Genomic DNA, 25,410 nt, shown 5'->3' with positions numbered 1-25,410 from the left:
AGGTACTTTAAGTATTACAAGATATTTTGGCATCCCAAAAGTTTGAGCTGATGTTAGATGATAAAGGTGTTTCTCAAATTCAGCATAACATTAAAACAGTGTAATTCTTTAACTGCATGAAATGTGAAGTTTCCATTAAAATGGGTTTTCAATAAAACGCAGAAAAACAGAAACATTAATTTTCTAAATACTTCAAAATACATTAAATTTTTAGTTTTAGAACTGGACAAACTAAAACTGGTAAAAGCAAGCCTCAGACACCCATTCAGACTTTAATTGTTTAGCGTTTGGTATTTGCTTTTATGGAACAAGAACTCGAAAGGTGTTTTGTCTTTTTCTGAAAGAGGAAGAGCCCCAGTTATTCACAGGGGTCACAGCAATTTCTTGCTCTTTTAGTCTTTATTTTTGCAAGTTTCCCAGAAATGTACAAAAAAATTGCAAACAATCAAGAATTCTGTCATTAAATGACTTTGTCTCTTTACAAAATTCCAGACAAAGCACACGGACTATAAAAAGACATGTTCTTTTATTAGCATTCATCCCAGGAAAAAGCCTCTTTTGAAACGTTTCAGTATGTCAAAAAGCCACTGGAAGTTGGTTCACTGATGTGGCTTCCCACCCAGCTGAACATCTAATGGGGGGTGGATCTTTTTTATTTTGTACTTGATCAACATCACAGTCCATTTCTCAAGGCAATGAAAAAAAATGCTTAATATGAGTCAACAGCCAACTACAATTTAACCCTCAATAAAAGTCTATTTTTGGCAGAAGGTTCATCTTTCTTTAAAATTACTATAACCGTGAGTTAAAATAATTTCTTAAATTTACTTTAAATGCTGTTCATAATGAGGATTAAGCCTTTTCATAACTGTAGAAAAGTAATTTCTGTTCACTGAGGTTTTGAATTCTTCAAAAGACTGATGTTAGACAGGCAAAATGACAGAAAAGCCAATTTTCTCTTAGAATTTAAGCAAGACCTTGTCCATCTCCTTGAGTAACTTGTCTCTATTTTTCCAACTAGTGGCAGGAAATCTTCATTTCTACAGCTGATGTCTATACTCTTAATTTCCACATACCTCATCCTTGCCACAACACATTTTGAGCATCCTTTTAGGATTAAAAAATGTACTGCCTTCCCCAAGTGCACAATAAGGCACTGCATTTTTATCATTTCCAGCCTTGTAAATGGCACAGGCTATTACAGACAGTCTGCTTGAAAAAAACAGGATACAATATTCATGTGCTTTGTTAAAGGAGGCAGATCTACTTTTTATGGCAATCAACTAAGGCAAGAAAGACTTTCATTTCATTAGAATGAGAAAATAAGGATGAAGTAGCTTTAAAACAAAATACTTTCAGTGTAGTACTTAAATTTAGAGCAAATAAGGCTACTAACCCTCACATGGGACTGCAAAAGCAAATTAAGTTCCAAGGTTGATCCAGGGGCACTGGGGAAGCTGGCAGCGGGCAAGGAACTCTGGCACAAGGAAGTTGTACAAACCTCAAACGTCCTTCCTGGAGATCCAAGATCAGCGTGAAAGAGTAAGAATTTGAGATCAAGTTTTCACAACTTCCATGCTGAAGCACTGTCCTCAATCAGTATGTTTACATGACTCATCTCCCCAGTCACCACAACAGTACACTTAAATTTCTTCCTTCCCACCCTGACTGCTCACGTACTCATTCTTTCCGAGTTTATTTTCCATCACTACAACTTGCAGTCCAAGGCTACACTTGATTATCTGTACCAACACAAGATGACTCCTTGTAACAGTAACTTTCTCAGCAGTCCAGTGTCCACAGCAGGGTCAGAGGAGAGGGAAATGGCACAACAGCCCCACAGGTATCCACTTCCAGAAGACTCTTCAAATTCTGATTAGGGTGTGAACTAGAAATGCAAGTCGCGTCCTATCCTATCAGGCACCCCCCCCCCCCCAAAATATAAGACCACAGCTGACAAAGACAGGCTTCTGGCTGAGAGCAGATATTCTTTCTCCCCTTCTGCCAAGGAACAGGGATGGTGAGCAGATGCTGTCGATCCAGATTAAGATGTGGTGTTGAAGCTATATAATTAAGCGTACACAGTGTGCACCTATACCGCACGTGGCCCTAGGAGAGCAGCTGCACTTCTTCAATTCTACCAATACCTTTAAATTTAACCCAAACCAGGTAACACTAAAGCAGCAGATAGATTACCTGCTGTTAGCAGGCTGGCAAAAATAACTCCCCAAAAATCAAACCAAAGCTTCCAGCTATTTCCACAAACACATATATTGATAAAACTATATACGTAAGAAATAAATCCTGCAATTTACTCAGCACTTTTTATTATAAGAGCTATGATGTTCATTTTAAGGCTCAGTGACAAATCCTGTTTGGTACATCATCACCTTATTAAAAACCTGTCACACGTGCAGAGAATGCTAAGTTATATTAAGTATGCTGTTAACTTGACAAAATACAGCCTGCTGCTTTCCACCTGACTAACACTGCAGCAAAGATGGCACATTTTCAAGGGGTGGGAAACAGACACCCTCTCCTTTCCTCACCAAAGCTCCAGATCCAGTTGACACTCTAAAACCAGTATAAATGTCTCAGCCACAAAGGCAACATATCAAACTCAACCATAACACTCCACTCCAGATCCACATATATACATCAGTTATTAGGATGTGACTGCCACCCAACTGCAGTAAGTAAAAGAAATGGAAACAGTCGTTTGAAATACTCCATTTATCCAGATATGAAGGAAGGGCTAGACTGATGCTGAACAAGAAGGCAGTTCAAAAGCAAAACCAAAAGATGCCTCAAAGTGACAGATATTGATAAAGGCGGAAATTACAACTTTTTATCCAGTAATCAAAAGGAGCACAAAGTTCTTTTGCACAGAAGGCAATGATCTGACAGCGTGGCCAGTGCACTGTGCAGTTCATGCCAGTGCAGTCACATATGGTATCAGTGGCTTCAGCCATCAGCAAAAGACTCGGAATAATAAAGGAATGCCAGAGTCAGATCATTAAACATCTTGTAAGGGAGTATATTTGTATCATCACTTGAGCATTTTCACTTGTATGTCCTAGTTTCAGCTGGTATACAGTTAAATTTTCTTCTTAGTAGCTAGAATAGTGCTGTGCTTTGGATTCAGCAGGGGATTTGATATGAGAAGAATGTTGATAATAGACTGATGTTTTTAGTTGTTGCTAAGAAATCAAAGACCTTTCAGCTTCACATGTCCTGCTAGTACACAGGTGCACAAGAACCTGGAGGGGAGCACAGCTAATGGAATATTCCAGCAAACTGGCCAATTGAATATTCCATATCATACAGCATCATGCTTGGTATATAGATGAGGGTGGGCCAGGAAACTTGCTCTCTTTCCAGGATTGTGGTTTTGGAATCTTCTCTGGGATTGCTAGCTGGGAACAGACTGGGTGTCAGTCTGCAGGTGGCGAGCAATCATGTTGTTTATTACTCATCTGTATTTTCCATTATTATAATTTTATTTCAATTACAGTTTTTATCTCAAACCATGAGTCTCCTTACCTTTAGCCCTCCAATTCACTCCCACATCCCAAGGGTGGGAAGACGGTGAGTGAGCAGCTGTGTGATGTCTGGCTGCTGGCTAGGTTCAAACCACAACACTCGTTATCAGAGGGCAAGTGCAGAAACCCAGTGTTATCTCCATTAATTAAAATACCCTTCACGGTGAAACCTTTGCATGATATTTTAGGGAATTTAGGGAATTTCAGCTACACAGTAAAAGTATGTCAATGCTGCTTACTACTCTGTATCAGGCTTCTTTGGAAGATACAACAGGTCCAGTATCTTCTGTCAGCAGGATTCCAGCATGAACTGTTACTCTAAGTGTCAGTGAAGAAATGAAAATTAACTTTCGCCTTCCTACATGTATGAGTGGTTATACTCAGACAGTTAGTTCATATAGTCTCACTATCTGCAAAGTCCACTTAATTAATCCTTTGGTTTATACTCATCCACCTATTTCAGGGAAGTACTTCAGCAAATAGATATACTCTTTGCTTGTTGGTTGAAGGGTTTTTTAATGTGAAGACAAATGGAAGCTTCTGATTAACCACATGTAACTTAACTACATTAAAATCAACTGGATTTTCAGCAGTTTCTAAGCTGTTCACACTTCCCTAAAAAAAAAAAAAGCCTCAGTGCTCAATTCTTAAACAGTTCATCCAATAAAGCTGATGTCATATACCAGATATTACAGATGCATCTCTCGGCTGCAGCTGAAAGCTGGCAAGATTAATCTCCTTTTGCACAACATCCCAAGCCTTGCAGGAAAACAAACCCAAAAAGAATGAATAACCTCACGTCTTGACAAGCAAAGCTTCTTCCATTGGTCTGACTCAAACCATAAATGTTACGTTGTTTTCAACACACGAGTCCCATCTATGCACCATGAAACAATGATGAAAAAAGTATGATGCAGTCTTCTTAAACAGTCACCCAAAATATAGAGAAAGCATACAGAAGCTTGATGCAAAATCCAGAAAGAGTCCAGGGCAGTGCTTGGGTATCACTAAAGATTTAAGGACTACTGGGGATTATGTGGCCAGCCACAAACTGTCTCGTAAGAGGTCATGACAGTGTTCTCTGCTGCTTAGATGAGCAAACAGACTGCCATTCCCCATTAGAGGTTTGTCTATCAGTTAAAAAAAAACCAAACCAAAACAAACAAAAACAAAACCAAGGAAGAGCATACAGTCATGCAGCTGATCGTCGACGAATCACAAAAACACCTCGCTGCAGCTGTCCCAGATATATTCTCATCTTTGTGCTGTCACTGGTTTTCCTCACCCAGATCTGCATGGAAGAAAAAAAAAAAAAAAAAAAAAAAGGGAGATATATTGGGGGAAAAACGGAAAATCCACAGTAAGCAATGCATAGACAAGTAAGTCCAAGTATTCTTATTGCCAGATCTGAACATCTGTGTTACACAGGGTGCACAGATGATTTAACTTAAGCCCTTCTCCCTCCCCACATTAGCCATTTGGAACCTGAGTAGAAAATTAAATAAGGTTTCTAACTTTACCACCTGAACTTCCTGCTCAAAACAGTCATCAAGAAAAATTACTCTTTCCAAGCATCATCAGGAAAGCAAGTTTCCTTCTGCCACAGTTCGCAACAGAACTCTGGCATTAAGCTTTACCTAATCAAGAATAAGTCTCTCTAGACCCACAGATCATAAAACTATCTATCCTGGGATTTGCCCAGACTAGTAACTATTAGTCAAATGAAAAGCTTATTCTGATTTTGTTCAGTGAAGCATTTCTCACAATGTATTAAATAAATTGTATCTGAAGATAAAAGGGCCTAAACACCTGCATGGAAGAATTCACATAACTTGCCAATATACAGTATGTTTCAAAGGACAAATTGCTTCCATAGAGGCAGTCACGCAGAATTTTTTAAAAATAAAAATCACTTTGAAAAAGTTTAGACTCAAATACCTGTACTTTAAAAATCAAATCTGAGCAAAATTCCTCTGCATTTTATCATTCTAATGCATTTAAACATATTTAAATAAATTCATGGAAAATAAGAGTTATCCAGCTCTTAGTACTAGAGTATTTTAGGATACAAATCCAATATTGCCTACTGCAAAGGACTATAAAGTTAGCACTGGCATGAGATTTACCCAAAGCTTTATTTTCAGATACCATATTAGCTACAAGCTTGGCACAGTAGATTGATTTAACTCTATAATTTTAAATTGACTTTACTAGCAGAATCCCTCAACATAAAATAAATTTAACATTTGCCTGCGTTTGTACTTCAGTTATTTCTCTAGAGAAAATAGAATCCACCTTCACTGCTAATCACCTCTCCACTGTAACATTTCCAAGAATTTGGTATGTTTTACTATTCAAAAGAATTCTTAAATCTACAAACTGAAAAACAAATATGTACAGATCACAATCACAGTATGATGGAACGGTATATTTGTTTTGCTATAGTTAACTGCTTTGTTACATTCCATTTGGAGGAAAATTAAAATTCAGTTTTAAGTGACCACAACAGTGAAATTACTTATTAACACTAAAATATGCCACACAGTTCAGAAAAATAAAAGCATCAAGATATATTCTGAACTTATAACTGATATTTTAGACCTTGCAATCAGAAGATAACATCTATTAAAATAACTGAAGGAGATGGTGAATAGAAGCAATCAAATCCATCTCTGAATGTCTATTATTCATACACTGTAAAGAAAAATAAGCTGCTTCCTCCTTTTTTCAACTTCCAACAAACTGAGATTGCTGAATAAACTCATGGGAATAAAAAAAAAAAAAAAAAAAGCAAAAGCCAAAACCCCCACCACTTTCCTGCAGGTACTGAAGTTTATTGTTGTCAAAAGGCAAATGATTGAATTGGTTCCATGCACTTGGCCAATGATTTCCAGCAATGCAGTATTTGATTCACAGTTTTCAAGGAAATCACATCAAAAGTAACAGAAATGCATTCTGTTTAGAATCACATCACCAAGTTCTAATAAATTTGGGCCTGGGAAGATATTTTTAGTTTGTTTTTTAAAGGGAATCATCATAGCTCAGACTGTGTCAGAGAGGCCCATGGCCACTTACAAGATTCAAATCCAGTTTAAGAAAATTTAGACCTTTGTATGAACAAAGATGCCTCTGATACACTGCTAACTACTTTCTTTCACCAGCCACAAGACAGCAGCTGTATGCCATATCTCTGATGTTTCTTAGTTGTCTTTTTACATTGAGCATAAATGAAAATGCAGGTGGGGAGACACTGTGCAACCATATTTGTTAAGTTCTTTTGAATAACTTGACTTCCTTCAGAAATGCTATCGTCCTTCGATTCCACAATTAGAGGCCTCAGATATAGGTCTGCCTTCTAGCTTCTAAATTCAAGCATGAACCAGTAAGGTCATAGTTTGGCAACCATGCTTTTGAACCTGTGGTGGAATCGCAGGTTGTACTCCTAAGAGAACTTCTCACTTCAGTATTCTGTTAAGTATTGATCTTCCTTAGCTTTGTATTGTTGCAGTGAAATATCTACAGGGCAGACAACTACCATGCCTCCTTCCCAGTCTCTCTCAAAAACCACCACAAAACTAAAACAAAGCCTATTGTTTCCCTTTAAAGGGGAACTCATGCAATTATAATTAAAGGATTGCATTTCCTTTGTGTTTCAGATAAAGTGCTCCCAAAACATTGAGTTTTAATGTTTCAAGTTAACAGTAATAACTTTAATCAAATTAGCAGTACTATATTTTTAACGCATCTGTTAGCATACTACTACTACTTCATCTAAATAACCAACCGTGGAGCATAACAACTGTTACTGCAAGGAGAACAGTTGTGATACAAAGCATATCCCATATGCAACTCATTTGGTTGAAAATAAAATATTTTCCCTTAGCTGCCAAAACAAATTGAAGTTATTTTATTGGCTGATTGAAGAGAAGTGCATTCAAGTCTATCATTTCTTTTCTTGCAGTGTCTGGAATCTGCAAGCAAAGAATAAACTGCTCCCTTTGCCCAACTGATGCACTGCTTGAGTACTAAGCTTATTTTGCAGCAAGATTCACATCAATCTTAGGCACCCATCTCTCTTCATCTGCTTCTCTAAGCCTTAATCATTAGCCACAAGGAAATTGTCTTAGACAAATAGACTCACCTGCCCCATCTCCCAAGTAGGTGATGAATGCTGCCAGCTTACTCCACAACACATGTACTCAGGTTAGCAGGAATCATTCTCTCCCCTTACAACAACTAAATTTGATGTCAAAATTTTTCCTCTTCTGAATTCCCAACGGGATTTTTTTTTTTTTTTAATTTTGCATTAATAACAACTGTATGTATGTTCTTGAAATAATGGAAGTGGAACTTACAAATACAGTGCCAATGAGATGCAACATGTCAGTTCTCCCCATCTTTCCTGCCTGCCAAACTACTACTTGCAAAATGTAGGATCTTTCCTTAGAAACACAGTAAGTCTCTTCCCATCTCAGATCTATCTCAAGAAGGGATCTCTCAACTCAGTTCTATCTTGGATTCAGCTTCTTTAGACACATGACAACCACATCTTTTCTGAAAGTAATTCTCTTAGTCCTTACTAGACAGGCATCTACCTGCCTACACTGACCCGCAGCTTTCCTTCCCCCACTCCCATGAAAAACAAAGCAGCCACTACCTCATTGGCGCCCACAGAACTGATCACACAGCTGATCTTAGTGTTCTCTTTAGACTCCAGGTAAATCGCCTGGCTCTTGTGGTACCTACAAAAATAAAATAAAAAGAAAAAAGAAACACAGGTTAAACACAGGGAACACAGGTTTTCCTAAAAAAAGGAAACACAGGTTAGCTGTCCAAAGTCTGAGAAAAGAAACAGTAAGGCTGATAAAGCTAGGATTCTGCAAGCATTGGGATAGAGCAAATAGAGAGTCTGTCTTTTTTCTTTCCACACCACTTTACCCATCTTCACCAACATACCAAGCGGTCTAATTCTACACACTCATACACACACATTTTGCATTTAAATGATGCTTCAGCATGTATGAAGCTCTCGACTCACATCCAATTCTGTAAGCAGATTACTGAACATAGATTTCACATCTGAAAGAGGGAGGGGCAGAGCACCAAGCCATAAGATGGGAGAACACTGATTGACAATAAACCCATGTTTCAACAGTTAAACTAGCCTTTCACATTTCAGACACAGGATGGATTTTAGAAGGCAACTCCATATTATGCCTGATAAAATGACAGAGCAAATCATATACTCAAAAGTTATTCACATTCCCCAACACAAAATTACTAGTGCAACAACAAAAGTGAATCAGTGCAGTCTATGTATTGTGTAGAGACCTCAAATTTCTAATACTGTCTTTTTTTGTGAAAATACCTAAAACAGTAACTAAGAAGCTGCATCTATGCCTGCCATAAGGAGGCTGTGTCTAAGCATATCCATTTTCTTCCCCTTTTAGATCACATTTTAGTCACGCTATATATTTTTCTTAGTGCATTTTGTATAAAACAAAGTAAAAACTTCAAAACTCACAACTCTGAATAGCTTAATTTCATGGTCTCGCCTTCTTCACAGACAGTGTTTCTGATAAGTGCTGCAAAGTATGCTAGACAAAATCCCCTAGTTTCTGCTTATCCTGCCTAGGAGAGTTCCATGGCCAGAACTACTTATACTGAAGCAGATTATTTTTAAGTAAATAATCTTAATCAAGAGAGCAGCAAAATGCTTTATAGTTATAAAAACATAACTATATTTCCATAACTATATTTTACCCTAATCGTGATGTGCTTCAGATTCAGCTGGGCAATGCAAGTTGCAGAATCACTGTACAGAGATTCCCTCAGTAACTACTCAGCATGCAACTCCCTGCAGTCTGATTGGCTGACAGCCATTTGTCAAAACGCATTGATTTGCATAATCTTTACAGTTATTTCTACAATAACCATACTGTAAATATGGAAGTCTTCCAATAGTTTATTCCACAATCTCTTCCTACTGGCTCATGTACTAAGAATTTTCACACTGCTTGCCAGTAACAAGAATGATAGTGTCAGCTTTCAGCTTTCCAAACGTACTAATTACCAATGGGCTGGGTGAAGTAATAAAAACCCCCTAAATCCTGCAACCTTTAGACACTTGTGCCTGACTATTATTTTCTCCCTCATTTTAACAGAAAGGATGTCAGCAGATTCCAGGGCAATGCAATAACAGCAATGATCTGAGTCAAAAAAATCTCAGTTTACTGATCATTAATTGATATAAAGGAACAGTATAGGCTACTACAAATCAGACCTCATGAAGACAAGACATAAAAATCCCAGTCCAGCGGTGTCCTACCATGCTATGCTGTGACTGCTTAAGCAAGGAGAATTGATCTTGATACAATCAGTGCACAAGCTTCCAAGTACAGAAGATACTACTGCAAATGACAATTCTCAAGTGATATCTGTGCCTACACAGATAACAAAATAATTTTTCCACTCAAAGCTGTTTCGTCTTATGTTTGATTATCAGTGAATCCCAAAGCTAAGGACACACATGAAGCAGGCTTCAGCCCCCGGATTCCACATCACAAGTTTCTGTCCATCAGTAAATCTATGTTAACTGTGCACAGAAAAGCCAAGGTAGCAAGTTAGTTTAGCACTTTTTTATTGAAGAATTGTCTCAGCTGTCTCTCTGCATGCATGGAGCATGAGACAAGTCAGCTGAAGGCACAGTAGCCTGGTACATCTGTACGTGTTCACTTCTCAGACTTTTGCCAAATTTATACACCCACAGGGGAACAGAGGGGTAGAACTGAGAAAAATACTTCAGATAAAAAGTGCAATGGAATTTAAATTGTCTTTCAAGAGAAGGAAAGTGCCAAACAACTCTTGTAGTAGGTAAAATATACCATAACACTGACAAGTGAGGCAAGCAGAAACAATTCCACTTTCTGCTACAAAATATTTTGCTGAAAGGCCAAGATTTTTCAACTTAATCTCCATCAGAAAATTGAAAGAAATCGCTCTGCATTATTGTATGCAGACAAAGCTAAAAGCAAAAAGATGGTTGTTTTACAGGGAACTGTATTTTAGGATCTTACAGGGGGCATGAAGTAAATTGATTGAGGATAAAAAAAATGAAGTCTAATTCCACATCCATCCGAAACACTCTATACAAAGTCTCCACTTTGGAGACATGTTTGTGAAATGTCTCTGCAGGACCTTAGGGAGTCCATTACTAGCCTTGAACATTCACTATTTTGAGATAATGGTCCTTCATGGCTGCTGTCAGGAAACAGAGAAAGTAGTCACTCCTGAGCTGTCAGTTTTATTATTTCTGGTACATGCCAGCAGCTACAGCCTTAATACACCTTAGAAAAAATTACCCTCCTACTATCAAGAGTTACTTCATTATTTTAAAATAACAGCTACTTTGCACAAGTACTATTACTATCAATCAAAAAAATCTAAGCAGGATTATTACAGCCAAAAAATGTAAAATACTTATCTTAAAACAGCCTAAGAACAAGGAAGACAGGAAAGGCAACAGCTGGAAATCCTGACAGTGAGACCCCCATGACAATTGAATTCAGCAAGATAAAAATATCTGTTAGTGTTTTATGTCCCAACTGGATACCTTTTAGAGAGAGCTTGTGCTTTTGAGAGATTCATCTGGGCTCATAGAAGCTCTCCCAGGTTTAAATTTGGTGGAAGCTTGGGAACTTCACTTTTTTAAAAATTTTACTTATGCAACACTTTACAGTACTCCACATGCTTAAAAATTCTGAAGAACAGTTTATTCATGCAAATATATCCTAGAGGATAGTCACTCTATACAAAAAATACGAAAGCAAAAAAAGAACTTCATGAATTTGTGAAATGACAGGTAGCCTGTTCATTTCTGCTTTACACTTCACAGAAGTTTAAGCTCCCAGCAGCAGCTTTTATCAGAGCTGCATACATTGAACCCTCGATGAAACTTCACTGTCAGAAGATGAGCAGAAGGAAAAACTGACCAACTGTACAAGATGGCTGTTGTGTAGAAAACAATCTTCAAGCCTATCTTTGCCTTGATAAAATTAAAACCTCATCACTTGTTATTTTGAGCAACCAGAACACCAAAGTAGGCTACAAATAAGCATATGACTTGCAAACTGCTTTCTGCTCAAGAAGTACTAGATTGCCCCCTTGATTATCCAGTTTTGCATGTCTCATGGATTAAGTTTAAGACCTACTAAGATTTCTCTGCAAAATTTAATATTTTCCTTGTGTTTTGTGAGGCTTGCACAGCTATATGCTCATAAAACTTAACAGAGCTAAATCCAATCAGTAATTCTGAAGTTGCTTCTCCCGTGTGGGTTTGATCTTTAAAGGTTATTTGGATTTGTTATTAGAAACATTTTTCATTCTGCTTTTCTGGTGCACAACATTTCTTCTGCCACCTTGTGGAACAATGGGCTGGAGTTGTACAAAACTGAACACCAGGACTGAATACCACTGATGCCACCACACCCACAACCACAGAGTATCTGTACCCCAGCTGACCGGCTTCACAGCTACATCACGCTGTGTCTGCTGGTGGCTCTCTTACCTAACATTAGGTTTGACAAAAATGTTTCCCAAGTGTCACAGTGTGTGCTACCGACTCCACAGAGAAGATTTAAGACTCCTTTTATTCAAGCCAGTAGTTACTCCTGAAAGTATGTCTAAACACTCCCTTATCATTTCTGATTTACCAGAGTTGCAATGATTAGCCCTTGGAGGAAGTGGCCAACCTCAGCCCAAGAACATTTTGTCCTCAAATTCTTTTATCAAAGCAATTTCTCTCTGCAGTCTTTGACTCCTCACTACACACAGACTGATTAAACCAGAAATTTACCAGGACTTACCATCTCTTATCATAGTAGAGTTTCCCATCTTCTATCCGGGCTTCAAACCGCTGTGCTGGAGACTCTGCGGGTGTGGCTGGGAGGTGTTCGGGAGAGGAGGGAGAGGCTGAGGAGAGAGAGAGACTCTATTTAAAGACCAGCATGTGTCCACCACACAGTAGCACACCTGACTGCAAAACTGCAATTAGTAAATTCATATTAAGCTGAAATAATGAGCACAGAAAGCTACAAACTCAAATTTCCATCAGAAAAATATTCTCTATTGGGATGAATAATTCAACCCCTGCCTTGAATATACAAGTGATAATATTCACTGAAATACAACATTTATCTGAAAAAATGTGTCAGGCAGGTGATAGACAATGTGTGCTTGATTTTAATTCTAATCTAAAATAGTTATATAAGGTCAGAATTACTTAGACAAGTTCATACCACTCTTGACTTGAAATAAAGCATAGACACATTTAGAGAGCTGAAGTCATAAAACCCTAAATTCTCAATCCCTCCATCTACCTGACAAGCAGGCAAGCTGCCCAGATGCACCTGAATATAATGGAAAAACCTTTACATAGTTAGATTGTCCCCTGCCCAAATGTTTCAGCCACCAAAGATGCATATGCACCCCTTCCCATCCCTGACAAACTTCAGAACATACGAAGAGACTTCACACAGCACCCATTCACCACAGTAGCTACACAAAGAACAGCAATTACACAGTCAAAACAATTATGCAGTCAAATTACACAGTTGGCAATTATACAGTGAAACAGTCTACAGTATAATTCTCTGTTCAAAACAGCATGACTGTGAACAAGTTCCAATGCAACTGTTAACTCACCTGGTCTCTTGGGTGATTTAAGCTAAATGGAAAGAGAGCAAAAAAACGTTAGAGATCTGACGTGAGCCAGAGGTCTGCAGTAATAATTTCAGATAGTCTTACTTTCCATACTCTAAATGCTTCTTTTTTTGAATGTACTGTAAGTGGCATAACATGTAACCAGAACAGCATGCTATAAGCAGCCAAAGGTATAGACAGTGAGCATGATGGTACCAAAGATCTACAAACTGAACCTCAGAGCATTTAGATAATCCACTGAAACAACTCAAAACCAAAGCCATCTAACAGACTGTATTTTTAACACAAACCAACATTTCTCAGGGTACACAAATACAGGAGATAAATCATTCAAGACACCTCAAAAGCGGGAACAAAACACAGGCTCCACTACCATCCTCAAATGCCTTAATGAGCAGCCTCTATTACAAGAAATTGGGCAAGCCTTTAAGTGTTTAGCAAGAAAGCAACATGTTATATTCTTTCTAGGTGTGATTAAACATACACACTGCACCCTATCCAGTTTGAAGTATTGCTGGGGAGCAAGAAAAAAAACCCTAAAACACCACCCCACACAGACAAACATTTTAACATCTGTTCAGCCATGCGGAAGAAAATCCTTAAGATAGCTCCTCACTTGGTTCAGACAAAAGGTAACATTTTTAGATGACAGTAATTTCAATTAGGTTATTTAAACCTATTAAAATAAAAGGGATGAGATACCTTTTGCTAAATCTTTTATTCTGTTACTTCAGAAAGCCTATTGGGATGAAAAAGTCCCACATCTCAGAAAGGAGTATTAGAGAGCTCTGTTCTCTTCAGAGGAAAGCATTAACTTTCTCTTTTAAACAAAGAAATACAAATCAAGAAATAATCCCTACCTTATTCAGTGTTCTCAGGTCCTCCATTATTTGCTCATCAGTCAACAAATAATTTAGCTGAGGTATCCAGAATTAAGGTTCCCATAAGCTCTTGGCAAGTAAAGCTAAAAATTAAAGGTCAATGACATTTCCCTTGACTAAATGTAAGTCAAGATGTTTCTGCAAAGTTGCTTAAGATTTTAATAAGTGTCATACTTGAGCTTTTCTCATCACAAATTAATACAAGTCCATCTCTGCAGAGCCTCAAATTTAGCAGCAAATAAGAGTGCAAAATCATTTTAACTTATTCAGACACAACCATCGATGAAAAACCTTTAGTGCATTGACATTTACTTCAGAGAGGCATCAAGCGCTAGCATTTTCAGTGGTTTTCATCCTGCATTGCTGTAGAGAATAATCTGGAAGCTGAAACAGACTCACTTCAGATTTCACACAATGAAGCTGAATCCCATCCAAATAAAGAAAAAGAAACTCATCTGCAACTCTGTAAACAGGAATAGAGAGACAAGGAGGGGAAAGCCCTGCAAAAAAACCATCAAAAAAGAATCAGAAAATGAAGTCAGAGGCACAAAACACATCCTTGTGTGGATGAGGATAAATAAGAGCCTACCACTCCCCTGAAACAAACCCAAAATTTCAGAACACAGAAGTTCATGTATTATAGGCTTCTTAGATCTCTACTGTTATTTTGTGTAGTTTCACAACCTTCCTACTTCCCTTTTCTCCTGATCCTCTGTCACTTCCACACAAGAAACACCTAAGTACACAGAAAGAAAACAATACGCAAAGCAGTGGACCCTTTCTCCAGCTTTAAGCTACAGTGTTTCTCCAAAACAGCTGCTAAGTCAAAAATATTCAAAGTATAAAACTAAAGTTAACAATTGCTAGGCTGCATTTTAAGGATTTTGGTTCTGATGGACTTTAATCCCCTCCCCAGTGAGGAAAGGCAGATAGAGTTTCATACTCTGGCTGCTGTATCATGTTCAATTAGCAGGTCAAGTTCACTATGAAACTCATTTATTTTGGATGAGATAGGGGCACTAATAAATATTTTTTTTTCCTGAAAGAGTGAACTGAATCTCCAACCAGAAAGAGGTTAATTAAAACTGGAGATGCCTGTGACCATCCCACATAAACTCTAGAAGTTCAATGTTTGATATTGCCTTCAGAAAATGTGAGTCATTCAGAAGTCATAAGATAAGTTTTTTTAATCTGATTTAAGCCATACAAGTTTGGAATCTAATAATAATCCTCTGCAAAGCAAATATCATTGCCTTCCTTTCCAGGTGAATTCAATATACAAAAAGTGTCTATCATCACAGAGAGCTAAAAACATTTCCAGAAGCCAGAGAACATTTTAATTAAAAGAAACATGCAACAAGGCAGAAGAGAAGGATTACATATATATGTTTTTCTCTCTCTCAAAACAAAACGGATTTTCATAATTTTTTTTTATTCAAAGAACAAATCTAGCACTCCTTGCTTTTGCTATGCATCTCTCTAGATTAGAGATCTGAAGCCTTTATCAGAAATGGAAAAACTAGTTTGATATGACAAATATCATCTTTCCGGCAAATGTTTTGTCACATCTTGAAATGAGAAAAGCCTTGGCTCATATAAAAAGCCTTTTTCTATCTATGGAATCAATTACCTCAGCATTTATATATAATGTTCTTTTAAAGTTTTTCCTTTGTGAAAAAAATTGTCTGAAGAATTCAAACTATTCTCACTAACAAAAAAAAAAAAAAAAAAAAAAAAATACCAAAGGATCTCTAAAGACTAGTTGTTATATTAGTTTATCACACATTATACATGACAAATCGTGCTTCAGTATTTCTGAGACTAAAATCTGATCCTAGCACCTCATTTCATTTTCCTTCCTGTACAATACAACATAACTGCAGGTAGCCTGCTGGCTTCAAATAGCCCTCCAATGACTCTGTAAAAGGATATCAGGGGCAGGTTTCCTCCTCTTGTCTGGGATAGGAACTGGATCATTTGGTCGTCGCCTCAGTTTCCTCGTCATAATAGGCTTCACTTCCATTGAATCTGTAATGAAGTTGGAGAGCTGATAAGACCAGGGGTAAAGGAGTAAGAAGCAGCAGCTTTCTACACAAGGAAAATAATCTTTCCTCTTTCATACAGAAAATTGGATTTTTTTTTTTGGCGATAGCTTACAGCATGCAAGCTGGAACTGCTGACAGTGAATACAAGTGCTCTTTCATATTAGGTCAGTGTTCAATAACAGCGTTGCAATGCCATGGTTACGGCTTTCCTTGGCTGGAAGTGGCACAGTTGGTTTGGGGGCATTTTACAGCTGCTTCAGGTACAGATAACAAGCACAAGGATGCTACAAGGATTCAGGGCAAATTTATTTAATGCTAATGTTACCTGCTTTTAAACAGACCATTTAAAGGCAAAGTTCATCGAGTTCTTTGCTAACAAAACTTGGGATAGTTAATAGCATATAAAACATCAGCTACAAATGCTCTTTTTCTTGTCTTCAAGCTGGAAAAATAGCTTTGTCAAAAAGGATAGAGATAATTACTGCATTCACATCTGATACAAGTCTGCTGGAATAATTTTAAACATTAATAGTATTTAAATGCAGATTATCTAAAAATGTTTCAAATTATGATTAGTGAAATGAACCCAATTAATAACATGCAGAGCAGCAGCTGACAGGAAATAAATTGTAGCATATGAAAAGTATGAAAAAATATGTTAAAAATTGAAACAAAAGTCTCATCACCAAGTAATTACCTGAAATTAGTTTGTCCAAATGTCTACAGGTAGTCTTAACCAAGCTACTTAAACTCTCACAAATCACTCCTTAATTTATGAAGATATCTTGAATTGGCAACCAAGAGACCACATCTTACATGCTAAACACATCATCTCACCTCTCTATGTGCTGAGAATTATTTGCTGATATTTAAGTACACCTGAATCACATCCTAGGTAGCACTTCAGTCTATGAAGCTTCTTTGGCTCCCTCTAGATGCTAAAACCGTGAGCAGCTATGCATGTTCAAAATACGCCAAATTGCTTTTCCCCTTATCTCAAGGGTGAACAAGGATAACCATGCTGCACATCAAGGGAACAAATATTATGATAAAAGCTTTACAAAAGAAAAAAACACAACAAAGTACCAACCCAGCGAAGGATGCTTTATGCGTACGTGAAAGGCAAGCTTATCTCTGGGATTCAAAGCTGAATTTGAAAAACACTGAACATTAGTAGCCCTGCAGACACTGAAAATGTAACTTACTGCACTGAATTAAGCCATTCTTACCATTTGTTAAGATCAATTTACAAGAGCCACAGAAGAGGGTTCTGAAGCACTTAAGGGGATATGCAGCCAAGTTGAGGTTTTTTTTTTTTAAATTAGTTTCAAACGAGTTGCCACAGAGTTGTTACCTATATTGCTTAAAATGTGAATAAGGCAGAGATAGCAATTTTCTTCTCTTTATCTTAGGGCCCTGTATCTTAAAATTGTGACAAGTCATCTGAAAGTCAGTACCAAGCAAGTTTTTTTAAAAAAAAACAAAACCAAACAGTTTGAGCATCTTACATTCACTGTTAAGCATCTGAAGATTCTTGATAGACTAATGAAAACTTTATAAAGGAAGTTTTGAAGGGCTGCTAAAGCACCAACAGACTGAACCTGAAACACAGTCTTGCATGAGGCTTAAGAGTTAATAATCACACTATATAGTGCTCCAGAACAGGAGGCAACTATTGCAACTTAATGAAACTGCAGTGCTCCCAATGCTCAGACAAGCCTGTTCATCAGGTTGCTAACTTGCATCCTTGCATACACTGAACTTTGATACGTTTTAAAAACTGTTGAGTCCACATCAGTTTCAGTATTCTTATTTCTTAGCCTCTAGCACATGTTCCCTACAAAAATCTGTTACTTCTAAAGAAATCACATTGCACTTCTGCTAGTCTGGAAGGAAGGAGATAAGGGAGGGCTAACACACACAGAACAGATCTCTTCTCCACAGTTACTTACGTGCCTTCCCTAGAGCTGTATTTGATTGAACCGCTCATCTCTTCAGGACACACAGCAATGGGGGGACACATTTCCCTGAAGAGGATTAATCTGGTCCCCAAATCAGATTACTAAATACTTTTTACCCCTCCTCAGTCTCCTTTTAACTCTGCAAATCCATATCCTGATGTTAACAGCTGTCTCTGATAGAGAATTTGGACTCCTTCAGATTCCTAAAACACTGGCATGCAGATTTCCAACAGTAAGATCTAGTCAGATCCAGATCCACTAATGAAAATCTGCTTACAAGATTAGCACTGTATCTCAATTTAGTTGTGAACAGTCACAGACATTGGACAACAGTAGGAAAGACACAGTTTGTAAGATCAGACTAGACTTCATAATTTAAAAAAAAAAGATCAGGGAAACAGCATAGCTCAAGCTGTTTTCCAGACCAGATGAGCCCTAACACTTTGTACAAAGTCAAGAGCACTTCTGAATATGTCCATACAGGTTCTAATTCTCACTACTGAAAACAAATTATTAGCTTACATAACTTCTGTAGATACCATGCAAGAAAGATACAAAAGGTCTAACCCATGGTCAGGCCTCAGCAACACAACCAACATAATCTCTCCATGAAGTGAAGGAGTTGCTCTTAAAAAGAGCCAAATCAGAATTTTGGTTCAATATCACAGCAACACAACTTGTGAAGGTTAATTACCCCTCTACTTAGCTCCACTGTGTCAGCTACTGCAAAAAGCATCGCCAAGGCACCAAGGTTACCAACTGGTCTCATGAAAGAAATCTGTTCATTTTATGTCCATTTTCCAGAGTCTGGACACAAGTGTAGCTCACAAATATCCTTCCGGCTTTAAGTAGCTTGTTTCAACCTTGATTGTTTGCCTTTCTTCAACTTCTTGATCACTTATTACTGGAGAAAAGAGTACAGTTTGCAGCCTGGCACCTCCAGTTAGGTCAACATTGTGGCATACTCCAGTAGTTTTGTTGCCAGATCATATTAACTAAAGCAGCCCTGCATACAAGAAAGCCTATCCACTTTGCTGCTTCACTGGCACTATTTTGATTCACCTGTTAATAATTCAGGTCACTGAATTTTATTATGAACTGCCTTCTCCATTAAAAGGCCACCAATTTGTGTTCTACATCTATTGGCATTTGGAAAGCTTTAAAGCCTTCATACAGGCTCTCTGTATAAACCAGCACTGCTACCTTTTTTTTCCCCTTTTTCCCCAAGCAACAGCAGAGGGGATCAGATGAATGCCTCTGTTGTTCTTACCTCCTGTTAATTCCATGGTAAGCTTTTCATTCTCAATCATCTTTTTTTTCTCTTCCAACTCTGCAATCAAATTTTCCTTAAGCTCAATTTTCTTATCTTCAAACTCCTTTGCTGCTGCCTTCTTTTCCTTGACGTAATTTTTTTCCACCTGATCTGTCTAATGCAAACCAAAAGAACAAAAACGTTAATTAAGGAATCAATGACTCAAGTTAATGAGATGAAACCAGCTTCTTAAAACTGCTGTACTGATTAGCTTTGCAGTTCAAAACTGTAGCTAGTTCTAGAAATTATCAATATTCATAATCAACAGAAAAACATGCAAAAATTACTAAGCAAGCAATACTATACTGGCAAAAGAATTAATTAAAAAAAACCCCACCACATTTTAATGTAGCATCAAGTCTCTAGCAAGATCAAATCTATAGCAGTGCCCTTCAGATTTATAAACAGCACAATCATTTATTACCTTAAACAACCTTTTTTAATAAACCAAATCCACAGCCAGCATACAACAGTCCAAGAGCAAATACTTCTTTTAATTCTAGTGACAAAGTCCAGAAGTTACTTGTTACAGTAGGCTGTACTACACCTCAAGTGTAACAACACTATCTACAGGAAGATTTCTTTAAGCCTTCTGGGAAAACAAGCACAAGTACTAGTTGATGAAACAGGAGGTTAATATCTCTTCTATCCAGTTAACATATATTTTGATAAATGAAGTGTACTTACTTCCAGCTGGAGAAACAGCTCTGAAAGACAAGAAAGACAATTTATTATCTTCGACGATGCACAAAATCACTTCCCTTACATTTTAAGTCACTGCATATTGCAGCTAAGAGAGGCAGTGAACCAAAGAGTGTATGTACTCATCCAACCTCTACTTACTTTGCAGTTTTACACTGAAAATAAAGGAACTATGAAAAATTCCACAAAAACACATTGCTAATTGAAGTTTTCTACAGATTGTCAAGTGGATTTGCAAAGCTTACACTGCAATATTATTCAGCATAGCTACTATTCCCAGCAGTACTAAGCATGTAGTCCATCCTTCTTCCAGTTTAATTACAATCAATTAATACTAGATATAAACTTGAAACATGCAGCTGAATGTATGGCTGGCAAAAATTCACAGTTTAATCCAACTTCATGAATTTCAGCAATGACTGGTTCAGAAATAATTCTGCAGCTGTTTGAAGATTTATCTACTCAACTCGCATGTGTCTGATCTCAAGCTGTTTACACCTGAGAACACAAGCAAGGAAATCATTATGTATCACTGAAGGTTAAACTCTAACACATGGCTATGACTAGTTCAAGTCAGACCTATGGATGAGACAAATGGATTTATGGGTGTGAAATAATCCTGCTACTGATTTCTGCACAATTCCTAACAACTTGAAATTAAGTAGGATGGAAGCCTTCTTGTGTTTCCTGGAGGACATAATGCTCAAAAAGTTTTTACTCAAGACAGTGGCAATAAAAGCAAACTAAGGCATCTGATCAGTCCTCAAGTCACCATATTTCACCAGCCTATTACGCTTTGGCAATACCTGAAATAATAAACTTCTGCAAAGATCACAGGCTTCAAATACGTTTTGGAGAAGACTATAGTAGCAGCACTGTACTAATGTGCCTTTTTTAAAATAAATTTTAAGAAACAACAAAACAGATAACAAAGAGGATAATGGTCCAATAAAAATCAAACCTTTTGTTTGCAAAGGGCTCTATGGAAACAGTACTATGAAGGTAATCAAATACAAGTAAATCTTGCTTTAGTATCTGTGAATTCTAAAAAAAAAAAACCCAAAACACAACAAAAAACCCACAACACCTCACCAAAACCAACCCAAAAAACAACCCCAAAAAATCCAAAATGAAACCCAAACAAAAAAAAACACCTAAAACCTCAAAATACGAAGGATAAACGTCAAATATCATTCTTCCTGTAGTACTAGACAGATAGAATTCTTTTATCATAAAATTGAAAGTTATCAACATCTGCCCTCATGTGGAAGAAATATGTTGCTGCAGCACTGGTCTTTGCCAGAAATACAAGTTTACAGTTGTCTTAATTTTATCAAAACAGCATAATATTGCTAGAATACAGCTCTAGTGTACAGGAAATTAATCTCAGAAGACATATTCCTGTTAACAAGAAGTAGTTTAACTCAATTCCCTCAAAGAAATCCTTTACCCTCCCAAGTGCTTTTAGAAAGACACAATTTACACTATTCAAAGGTATTCAAACATTAGCCATCATACAACTGGCACTGCCTCTCTGTCATATTTCCCAGAGTAACAGCCCAGGAATTAGAGAATTCATCCAACTTTTCTAGAGGACGGACAGCTACATTTCCTATTTCTGCATAATAGCTTCTATAAAAGGCCTGGCTTCAGCATCCAAGATAAGAACCTACTGGAAAAAGAACAAACAAGAAAGAGGGAGGGCAAGCAAACAAATCTGATTTCCAAGCCATTTCTCTGACACAATAAAGGCTCCCCAGAAGGGCTGAGAACTAGGCACTTTATAAAAATTAATTTGGGTCTTCGCTCCTGAAACAGAGCGGAACACAAACTACAGGCAGCCCATTCAGTGTCACAACAATACAGAATAACAGTTCCAGCAGCAAACTCTCTGTATTAATTGTTCCAGGGCACAAAACAGATCTTTGGGAAAGCATGTAGTCCTAACTTTCCACTCCTGTAAAATGAAAGAAATCATGCACCTGAAGGTTTCAGAGAAGTTGCACAAAACAAGAGGCCAAAGAGGGAGACTGTCTGTTAGGCATGGTGCCAGATAAAAATGATTTTTTTTTTTTTTCCCCTTGCACTGTTTCACACAAATGAAGACTAAAACTCTTTATTGGTGCTTAGTAGACAGTCAGCACACAATGCTGATGGAGGAAAAAAAAAAAAAAATCAAGACAGATCCCATCATGCTTTGTGCACTCTCAAAAAACCTACACTATACCCTTGGAAGCAGAACCACCCCTCCCTTACTTCAACAAGTTCTTTTTCTTTAAAGGGCAGAATTACCATTATTTTTCTTCAGGTGTTATAGAAACCATGAATTTAAATTGTATGCAGCATCTCAGAAAGAAATTCAGCTTACCTGCATTTCGTATCCTTTCTTTGTACTGCTGATCCAACTTCTTCATTCTTTTCTGATATTCCTGAAGAGTACCTAGTTGAAATAAATTGTAGATTCCCACTAGAATTTTTTTTCCAAGTATTATGGAGCCATACACCACTTGAAACACAAATACTAGCATCTGAAATCAGAAAACTACAGTTCTATTTTGCTTATTTTGATAAGCACATTCCCTGTTTTTTCAGAAAGTGGCCTACTACTTTTAAGAAATGCTTTAGTACACAGAGGCTTAACTACAAGTGTTTAGAGGGAAAAAGGATGGAAGTGGCTGACATTTTTCACTCCGCAGCATGACTGAGAGCCAACATTCAGTGAAGGATGCTGCTTATATCTTTCAAACCCCTCATCCTTCTATGACCTTTGGAAAGTGCTGAAAAAACAAAGCTACCCCCTTCAAAGCTTACCTTCCTGCAATTGTTGTAATTGCCTCTTAAGAGATGCCAGTTTATCCTGATACATCCTGCAAAGATAAAGAGCATGCAACTTTGTTTTGAGAAACAAGCATACATAGCTTATTTCACTATCTGTTTGGGTTACAACGTGTTTATATGGAATTAAACACTTTTCTGAAGAACTTACGGAAACAAATAAATGATAACTAAAAGAATATTATTCAAATGAAAGGTTAGCATTCTAAAATCCCTGCCAGCCCATTGGTTTTAAAATGCACCCAAAATTATTTTTTTTAAATGTTAAAATCTAAAATGACATTTAGATTTATCAATGCCCAAAACTTCACAACATAATCACTCTGTCACTTTGTCAAGCCTTAATGTTTTTGTATTAGTTCCCTACTTCTAAAACATAAGGCATTTCCTCACATAGATCTTGACATTATTAAAAAAAACCCCAAAGTGTATTCCTGGTGCTACTGCAAACTTGCATTTCCTTCACCCCAAGCCAAGTCCTCCTGACCAGTATAAAAACATATCTCTGACAGTAAGCAAGAACACAAAATACTGCAAACCAACCTAAACATCAAGGGAAATTATTTCAAGTCTCCAGACAGTCCACCTTCTTGGACAGGACTAGCATTCTATTGTTTAAGGGATTTTAATAGGCATCTTGCTTTTTGCTCGGCTTACATAAAATAGATCCTTTATTTAAAGGATTTGTCCACAGCAGGATTCATCTGCAGGAAAACTCAGCTGCTCCCAGAAACTCACACCTATTTCTTTGTCCAAAACAGTAGTAGCAGTTAGTTTCTTGAATACAGAACAGAGAAAGTAACTAAGAAATACAAGTATATGGACTTATTACCTATTACATTGGGCTAGGCACTATAGAAACTCCAATCTCGACCCAAAACACTGCAAAGTTTTATGCAAAAAAGGGGAAAAACAAATAAACAGATTACCACCTTACTTTTGATTAGAATGGGTTACTTACTGTTCTTTCATTTCTACAAAGTCCTCTTCCTCATGCTTTGCCAGGTCAGTTTCACTGGCATCCTCAGTGTCTAAATGAGGTAAAGAATGACTTGTTAAAACTAAGTCTTTTTAAAAACCCCGAAGTAGTAAGTTATTTAAAAACAAATAAATAAAATCGCCAAACCTCAGGTAATTTAACCTCAAATACACAACCAGACAGACCTTTGGAGAGCTGAATTCAGAAGCAAAGCAAACCAACCCATGTTTTTCCTTAACTCCAAGTTAACCTATGTAAAACCTCTGGTAGTTTTGTGACTAAGCTTACATCAAATCTAAACAACTTCAATTTAAGTCAGCCTGGCAATTTCTTCCCAGGTTAAGATATCAGGTCTTACAGTAACACTTACACATAAAAGGTGTGACAGAAACAGTCTAAAGACTTTGAAAAATGTTTCAGACTTCTTGCTATAGTTTTGCCCCTCATATGTGGAAGATAATGACTGAAACAGCTGTAACTGGTTCTGCACCTTGACCTGAACAAAAGTAGTATGACTAGAGGCTGTTAGGGTTTACCACAAAGGTCTCACTAAAGATAACAAAGCTACTTGCTGTGATCTGAACTTCACTTCTCAGCTACACATCACACAGAAGTACTTCAACATATATACATACCAGAGACCAGCACTACCATAGTCCCAACTTTATGAACAGATAATATAAACTAGAAACAAATTAAACCAGTATGGGACTGCTAGTTTTCTGCTATGCCTTTTCAAGCTCCTATTTATAAGACACAAGTAGACAAGAATTAATTACCTTTCCTCCCCAAGGAGAGGTCAGTGTCTCTGGGCCTGACTGTGGTAGGCAGGGTACAGCTGTAAAGCCTTAACTACAACAACACTCCCTACATATGGACAGAGGCATCAGTCCTGTCAAACAAATCTTTCTGAGATATTTCTTAAACTATGAACAAATGGTTTAAGCTTACAGGTATTAAGACAAAATTCAATACACCAAACACAAACCACAAAGTTTTAGAAAAATACTTAGATGCCTAGGTCACTAGAAGGGACATCTATACTCGGTTTACTCATATGCAGCCACAGAGAGGCCCCCACTGACCAGTACACTGTCATCCTTCATAACTATCTACTGGTCTTGGCTCTGGCACCTCATTCATGAACATACCAAATGTGATGGGAGGATTCTGGCTGACAGAGCAACAGGCACTGTTGAAAGGTCGTTCTTCATCTCACTCATTTATTATTGTATGCATCCTATACCCCAAGATACTCTGGGTTTTACTTCCACACCCTCTTCTCCACTGCTTTCCTGGTTCTTCTACAAACCCTCTCTTTCCTCTAACATCTTCTTGCACTCCCTTACTTCTGACCACGCTTTCTCTTCCCTCTTCACACCACATTAATACACTGGATTTCTCCATTACTTTTACCCTGTTGTCCCATACAC

At 37.5% G+C, this 25,410-nt stretch overlaps 1 protein-coding gene across 1 annotated transcript in view; it reads right to left on the bottom strand.

Moving 5' to 3' along the window:
- Positions 1–1,704: 1,704 nt before the first annotated feature.
- The window catches only part of SUDS3 (SDS3 homolog, SIN3A corepressor complex component), a 25,672-nt gene continuing 1,966 nt past the window's right edge, over positions 1,705–25,410 (bottom strand). The window contains exons 2-12 of the mRNA XM_026859761.1: positions 23,960–24,029; positions 22,975–23,030; positions 22,532–22,603; positions 20,149–20,168; positions 19,420–19,576; positions 16,076–16,171; positions 14,123–14,184; positions 13,245–13,266; positions 12,407–12,512; positions 8,200–8,284; positions 1,705–4,833 (exon numbers count right to left, since the gene is read on the bottom strand). Coding sequence (XP_026715562.1) covers positions 4,735–4,833; positions 8,200–8,284; positions 12,407–12,512; positions 13,245–13,266; positions 14,123–14,184; positions 16,076–16,171; positions 19,420–19,576; positions 20,149–20,168; positions 22,532–22,603; positions 22,975–23,030; positions 23,960–24,029 — 845 coding nt within the window. The 3' untranslated portion in view covers positions 1,705–4,734. The remainder of the gene's footprint in view (positions 4,834–8,199; positions 8,285–12,406; positions 12,513–13,244; positions 13,267–14,122; positions 14,185–16,075; positions 16,172–19,419; positions 19,577–20,148; positions 20,169–22,531; positions 22,604–22,974; positions 23,031–23,959; positions 24,030–25,410) is intronic.

The sequence above is a fragment of the Athene cunicularia genome (genome assembly GCF_003259725.1).
Source record: "Athene cunicularia isolate RWA chromosome 15 unlocalized genomic scaffold, athCun1 chr15_part1, whole genome shotgun sequence".
In the NCBI taxonomy this organism is placed as follows: domain Eukaryota; kingdom Metazoa; phylum Chordata; class Aves; order Strigiformes; family Strigidae; genus Athene; species Athene cunicularia.
This window is presented reverse-complemented; position numbering and strand designations above follow the sequence as displayed.